An 8,015-nucleotide genomic window follows, 5' to 3' on the forward strand; every position below is an offset into this window, starting at 1 on the left:
AACAGGTTAGATGAAACAGAATATTGAATATATTATAAATTAAACACTAATGACCTATTTTATCACTGACAAAATGTTTATATACATGGTGTTTTGGTAACCCTATGTACCAGTACGGATTTTTAAAAGTTACACAATAATTCCTGTTTTGAATATCTATGCATACTCATTTTAATTAAAACTAGAGTGGCTTATTTTACCTATTTCTATATTGGGCTTAGAACTTGTCCAAGAAAAGATGGATTGGAAATTTCCCCTGTGCTATCTGATGATGATGCAAAAATACTTAACCTGTTAATTTTTATTATCTTCTTTATAAGCATATGGTTTGAAATGTTAAGATTAGTAAAAAGGTATATGTAATTTTTACAAAGTTGCAGGTAATGTAATAAATGATGTATAAACATTTTCCCGTTCAGTTTTACTTTATAACTGTTTCTTTGGATATAACCATATAGCATGACATAAATGTATTAAAATGTATTCACATGAACCAATATTTGGAAATACGGCTCTCTGTCCAAAGAACCTAAGGAGAGTGACTTAAATCAGATAAAGTTTTTTTTTATTTATTATTTTTTTAACATCTTCATTGGAGTATAATTGCTTTACAGTGGTGTGTTAGTTTCTGCTGTATAACAAAGTGAATATCAGCTATACATATACATATATCCCAATATCCCCTCCCTCTTGTGTCTCCCTCCCACCCTCCCTATCCCACCCCTCTAGGTGGTCACAAAGCACCAAGCTGATCTCTCTGTGCTATGCAGCTGCTTCCCACTAGCGACCTATTTTACATTTGGTCGTGTATATATGTCCATGACACCCTCACTTCATCCCAGCTTACCCTTCCCTTCTCCCTCCCCGTGTCCTCAAGTCCATCTCTATGGCTGTGTCTTTATTCCTGTCCTGGCCCTAGGTTCTTCAGGACCTTTTTTTTTTTTTTTTTTTTTTTTTTTTTTTTTTAGATTCCATATATACGTGTTAGCATACGGTATTTGTTTTTCTCTTTCTGACTTAACTTCACTCTGTATGCCAGTCTCTAGGTCCATCCACCTCACTACAAATAACTCAATTTCGTTTCTTTTTATGGCTGAGTAATATTCCATTGTACATATGTGCCACATCTTTATCCATTCATCTGTCAATGGACACTTAGGTTGCTTCCATTTCCTGGCTATTGTAAATAGAGCTGCAATGAACATTTTGGTACATGACTCTTTTTGAATTCTGGTTTTCTCAGGGTATATGCCCAGTAGTGGGGTTGCTGGGTCATATGGTAGTTCTATTTTTATTTTTTAAGGAACCTCCATACTGTTCTCCATAGTGGCTGTAACAGTTTACATTCCCACCAACAGTGCAAGAGGGTTCCCTTTTCTCCACACCCTCTCCAGCATTGTTTGGTTGTAGATTTTTTGATGATGGCCATTCTGACTGGTGTGAGATGATACCTCATTGTAGTTTTGATTTGCATTTCTCTAATGATTAATGTTGTTGAGCATTCTTTCATGTATTTGTTGGCAATCTGTATGTCTTCTTTGGAGAAATGTCTATTTAGTAAAGTTGTCTGCCCATTTTTGGATTGGGTTGTTTTTTGATACTGAGCTGCATGAGCTGCTTGTAAATTTTGGAGATTAATCCTTTGTCAGTTGCTTCATTTGCAAATATTTTCTCCCATTCTGAGAGTTGTCTTTTCGTTTTGTTTATGGTTTCCTTTGCTGTGCAAAAGCTTTTAAGTTTCATTAGGTCCCATTTGTTTATTTTTGTTTTTATTTCCATTTCTCTAGGGGTGGGTCAAGAAGGATCTTGCTGTGATTTATGTCATAGAGTGACCTGCCTATGTTTTCCTCTAAGAGTTTTATAGTGTCTGGCCTTACATTTAGGTCCTTAAAGTTTGGTGGGACAGAGTCCATCAGAAATCTTGTGTTCCATGCATTTGCTTTCTTTACTCTAGACAACACAGCGTCAATTCTCACCAGGAGAAATGGCTTCCGGAGACAGGAGCAATCTGTTTATTATCTGCCAGTCTTCATCGTGGACAGTGGATCACCTTCACTTAGCAGCACCAACACCCTCACCATCCGTGTCTGTGACTGTGATGCAGATGGGGTAGCCCAGACCTGCAATGCCGAGGCCTACGTCCTCCCTGCTGGCCTCAGCACAGGAGCCCTGATCGCAATACTGGCCTGTGTCCTGACGTTACTGGGTAGGTACTGTTTGCAGTGCTTGCTCTGTAAGAGCAGTCACAACACCATAGGTCAGAACTTTTTTCTCTTCCTCTTCTTACCTTTTGAGAACGTATGCAGATATTCTAATCCATGGTATTTGGGTCACAGAGCAATCCATGATCACTGGCCACACTTTCCAGTGATAACTCAGAAAAATTATCAATTTCCTTTTTTAAAGAAGTGAAGATAAATGGCTTATGTTTAAAATTGAATTTTTTCAAGATTTTTAAAACATTTACTATATCTCCCAGCTGTTTGCTTTAGAATTCCGGGAACTGTATTAGAGTAAAGAGAATTTTTTCTATGTTGCTATGATAATATGCTTAGTTTAGAAATAATAGCCTTGGGTGGAATCTATGATATTTAATTCCTTAAGACATGAATATTCTTTATATTAGTCTCTATTCTTGCCTGTGTCTTTGAAATACATAATGAAAAAAGACCAATGAATATGGGGGCTTAAAAAAAAAGAAATGATGGCTTTACATCCTACCTCTCTTAAGAAAAGATTTAAGGTGAGAAAAGATTTAAGGTGGGTTTTATAATTATTTGCGAATCTTAAAAGGTTTGAAATTTCAGCAGTGCAAAATTTCCCAAGAAGAATTTACATTTAATTGTACTTTTCCATGATTACTTTGTTATGTGTTTAGGTTAGATTTATAACTCATATTAGAATTGCAGTTTTATAAGAGATTATGCAGCATCCTTTTAAAAATTAGGAGGTATCCAACACGGGCATTGGGTAATGGATTTATTCCTTTACATTCTGTGAGGGCAAAGTGTACCTTCCTACAGCAAGGACAGTAAGCATTTAATTTTGCATCTGAGCCTGTACTCTGTGTTTTCTTGGGGTTTAATATAATTTGTAAATTCATTTTTATTTTTGTAAATGCAGAATTTAGCAATGGGAGTCATAATTGTATAATGTTTAAAAACAAGATTTATGGAGTTCGATAAAACCTAGCTTTTATGACTGCCTCCAGTATGTACTAGCTCTTCACCAGGAGAACATTACTTCTTCTATGGCTATAGCTTCTTAATCTCAAAGGGGAAAAGAATAGAACTAGACTCATAAGATGTTGTGAAAATTAAATGAGATAATTCATGTGCCAACCGTCTAGTGAACATTCAGTCAATTTTAAGCGTTATCAGTGAAGCAAGTTCTCAACCTACTAACCAAGCTAAGACATACTCACTAATACACTGTGTAAATGATCTCATAAAAATGGAAGTTATTATCTTCTATAACTTCAGCTAACCAAATAAATCTAGAAGGAAATAAACTTTTTTTCATATAGCTTCACATAGATCGCCAAAACTTTTAGAAATTCCTTAGAAATGGCAAATAATTCCCAATTAAAGTCTAATTAGAGTATAAGGGACTGAGTAAGTTGAAAAATATTGAACCATTGCAAAGTGCTTATTATTTCTCTATCAGGTTTCAAAACATATTAATAAGAGGTAAGTTGTGTATTTATAGTAGCTGGATAACCTAGATGAGAAGATAAAGATTTTCCTTTGTGGTGTTTTTCTGTTTGTTTTTTAATTTTATTGGCATGTAGTTGATTTACAACGTTGTGTTAGTTTCAGGTGTACAGCAAAGTGAATCTGTTTTATCATATATATATAAAAGAATAGAGATTTTTTTTTTCATTTTTTTATTCTTTTCCCATAAAGGTTATTACACAATATAGAGTTCCCTGTGCTGCTCTGATCTTTATGATTTGTTTCCTTCTACTAACTTTAGATTTTGTTTGTTCTTTCTCTAGTTGCTTTAGGTGTAAGGTTAGGTTTGAGATTTTTCTTGTTTCCTGAGGGTAAGATTTTATTGCTATAAACTTCCCTCTTAGTACTGCTTTTGCTGTGCCCCATAAGTTTTAGATCATCATGTTTTCGTTGTCATTTCTCTCTAGGTATTTTTTTTTATTTCCTGATTTCTTCAGTGATCCATTGGTTGTTTAGTAACATATTGTTTAGCCTCCACATGTTTGTGTTTTTTAGGTTTTTTTTTCCTGTAAATTTATAATCTCATAGCATTGTTGTTTGAAAAGATGCTTGATATGATTTCAGTTTTCTTAAATTTACTGAGGCTTGATTTGTGGCCCAAGATGTGGTCCACCTTGAGAAGAAAGTATATTCTGCTTTTTGATGGAATGTCGTATAAATATCAATTAGGTCCATTTGGTCTAATGTGTCAGTTAAGGCCTGTGTTTCCTTACTGATTTTCTGTCTCAACGATCTGTCCATTGGTGTAAGTGGGGTATTAAAGTCCCCCACCATTATTGTGTTACTGTCGGTTTCCCCTTTTATGGCTGTCAGAATTTGCCTTGTATATTGAGGTGCTCCTGTGTTGGGTGCATATATATTTACAATTGTTATATTTTCATCTAGGATTGATCCCTTGATCTTTATGTAGTGTCCTTCCTTGTCTTTTGTAACAGTCTTTAAAGTCTGTTTTGTCTGAGTATTGCTATACCAGCTTTCTTTTGATTTCCATTTGCATGAAATGCCTTTTTCCATACCCTCATTTTCAGTATGTATGTGTTCCTAGATGTGAAGTGGGTCTCTTGTAGACAGCATATATACAGATCTTATTTTTCTATCCATTCAACCAGTCTGTCTTTTGGTTGGAATATTTAATCCATTTACATTTAAGGTAATTCTTGATATGTATGTTCTTATTGCCATGTGTTAATTGTTTTGGAATTGTTTTTTTAGGTCTTTTAGGTCTTTTTCGTTTCATCCTTTTGTTCTCTTTTGTGATTTGATGACTATCTTTAGTGTTGTGTTTGGATTCCTTTTTCTTTTTCGTGTGTATCTTGTTTTTTGGTTTGCAGTTCTTATGAGGTTTTGATATAGCTATATATATATATATATATAAAATATATGTGTTTGTGTGTGTGTGTATATACATATATATATATGTAGAGAGAGAGAGAGAGGACGTTTCAAGTTTCTGGTCTCTTAATTTCAAATGCATTTCCCATTTCCTGTATTTGTACTCTCCTCATGGTTGCTGGTCTTGATATCTTATTTGTGTGTAGATGATTTCCTACTTTTACTGTATGTTTGCCTTTAGTGGTGAGCTTTCCCATTTGTGATTTTCTTGTTTCTAGTTGTGGCCATGTTTTTTTTTTTTCTTTCCTGCCTAGAGAAGTTCCTTTAGTGTTTGTTGTAAAGCTGGTTTGGTGGTGCTGAATTCTCTTAGCTTTTGCTTGTCTGTAAAAATTTTGATTTCTCTGTTGCATCTGAATGAGAGCCTTGCTGGGTATATAGTATTCTTTGTTGTAGGTTTTTCCCTTTCATCACTTTAAATATAGCATGCCACTCCCTTCTTGCCTGCAGAGTTTCTGCTGAGAAATCAGCTGATAACCTTATAGGGTTTCCTTTGTATGTTGCTTTTCCCTTGCTGCTTTTAATATTTTTTCTTTGTATTTAATTTTTGTCAATTTGATTAATGTGTGTCTTGGCATGTTACTCCTTGGGTTTATCCCATATGGGACTCTCTGTGCTTCCTGAACTTGAGTTCCTTTCTCATATTAGGGAAGTTTTCAGCTATAATCTCTTCAAATATTTTCTCAGGCCCTTTCTCTTCTACTTCTGGGATCTCTATAATTTGAATGTTGGTGTGTTTAATGTTGTTTTAATGTTTTATGTGTTTCTGGTCTCCTTTTCGCAGGCTGCAGGTTTGTATTAATAGTTCCTTTTACTTCTGGTGTCTGCCCCCTGGTGGGTGAGGATGGTCCAGGGACTTTGGTACCGGCCCTATGTCCAAAAAGGACATAGGTAGATGATGTGTGGATGACTCCTTTTGAACTTGACTAGCTTATCACAGACAGTTTAGATTATACCTTACTTCAAAGGAGTAAGATAAAATTGTATTACCTAGACTTTAATCATGCACAGCAGTTAACTTTTTTGTTTTTAAAGGGTGTCTCTCTAATGAAGCCTACTTCATTTTAGAAAATACTTTCATCTGTGACTTACTTAGGCATTCATTGCAATTTATATTTCCTGGTGATTCTAATTCATTTAAAAACGTAGCTGTTACTGAAAGTAAGTGAAATAGTTGTATTAGACTTCATTCTTGCATATGATAGATAAGAGTGTGCGTGTACGTACATACATATATTTCAGGGTAAAGTCAGGTTTGGGGGATTTTAAGTATGACTACTCTTTTTATTAAATTTGAGCATTTTCCTTATAGAGACACTAGTTGAGGAATGCCTCTTGCACTTCTAAAAATCAAATGTTTATGTTCCATAGTTTATTCATTTTTTTAAAGTTTCTACAAGAACAAGTCAAAACAGAGCCTATTGTACTGAAATACAGTTGGAACCCGGTGCTTCTTTCTACAGCTTCCTTTTCCCAGTAAGGATTCTGCCTAGTAATCTGTATGTTCAAATATTAGCATTTCAGTTCAGAAAGAGTATCTTGGCACCTGATTAACTTTTTAGCGCAGATAACCAGGACCTTTTACTCTTTTGGTTCTGTCTCTTCTATTATAGGCTCTGGGTTTTTATGACAGGTGCCAGAGCCAGTACTCAGGGGTGCAGATGGGATGCACAGCCTGGTATGAACCTGACTTCTGAAGCACAAATGACTCATTTTTTACAACACCTCCTTTCTAGACACTAGGCACCAGTGTTTGTAACTCATCCCTTTTCAGGATTCCGAACAAATATTGTTAGAAAAAAGCAAGGTGAAGAGGGGAGAAGAATTTGAGGATCAAGTTCAATTTAAGAGTGAAACTGGGGACACATCTGCACTTTAGACGCCTAAAGAAAGCATGCTTCACTACATGCCAAGTTTGTGTTCCACTGATGTGACAAATTAAAGCTACTTGTAACATAGAAGGGGGTGTACTGAAGGTTTCAGAATATTAGTTTCAGAATATTACTGGGAGGCATCACAGAAATCATTTCCAGCCCTTTGCAGAGGAGGAAAATTTGGTGGCCGTCAAGTCATCAGATTCTAGGTCTCCTTTTCTCAATCACTGCTTTTGGATTAAACTAAAAGAAATACACCTTGAAAGTATTTTTTTTTAAGTTGTTCACATGTAGTTCTTTTTTTTTCTCAAGATTTGAAGTGAAATTGGATTTGTCGGTCTTCACCTGTATTTGTATTCTTCTAACTTTATGGGTGAATTCTGATTTCTCTCTCCTCCTCACTCTTGCTGTCATCCTCTATAATTTATTTGCACCTGAATTCTCTGAGATGATCCAAAAATCAGAACATGAGGTTTCCTTTATTTACACTGAGTACACTTTATTTTCATATTGATAAAATTATCAAGCAGATGCCTCAGTTATTTTTCATGTAGAAAAAATGTCATCAGTATATGGCAAGATAGTTTAGTAAATTTTTTAAATTTTTTAAATTTATTTTTTTAGCCATGCCTCACAACATGGGATCTTAGTTCCCTGACCAGGGATCGAACCCATGTCTCCTGCATTGGAAACATCAAGTCATAACCATTGGACCACCAGGGAAGTCCTGTCATAGTAAAATTTGTAATTGTTGATATACCCAGTTTTTTTTCCTATCAGGCTGAAAGCACTTAAAACCCAAAATCTATGAATGACCTTAAATAATTACTTCAGTGGTTTTTCCAGAAATAACTGGAAAGTATTTCAGTTGTTTTAATGTATGGTGTCAATGTTAAATATTGCACATCTATTCAGAGAATATTACAGCTAGTTTCCTTCTGTTAGTCTGTACAGAGGAGCTTTTTCCTGTTCACTAAAACTGCCACTGAATTGACTATATATTAAGTTTTGTTCTTTC

The 8,015-nt window shown here is 35.0% G+C and overlaps 1 protein-coding gene across 1 annotated transcript in view; it reads left to right on the forward strand.

Annotated features, from left to right (window-relative positions):
• CDH7 (cadherin 7) overlaps nucleotides 1–8,015 on the forward strand; it is a 123,732-nt gene that overhangs the window by 105,254 nt on the left and 10,463 nt on the right. The window contains exon 11 of the mRNA XM_007460479.1: nucleotides 1,955–2,206. Within this exon, the coding sequence (XP_007460541.1) occupies nucleotides 1,955–2,206 (252 nt within the window). The remainder of the gene's footprint in view (nucleotides 1–1,954; nucleotides 2,207–8,015) is intronic.

Source organism: Lipotes vexillifer, unplaced genomic scaffold (genome assembly GCF_000442215.2).
Source record: "Lipotes vexillifer unplaced genomic scaffold, Lipotes_vexillifer_v1.1 scaffold483, whole genome shotgun sequence".
NCBI lineage: Eukaryota > Metazoa > Chordata > Mammalia > Artiodactyla > Lipotidae > Lipotes > Lipotes vexillifer.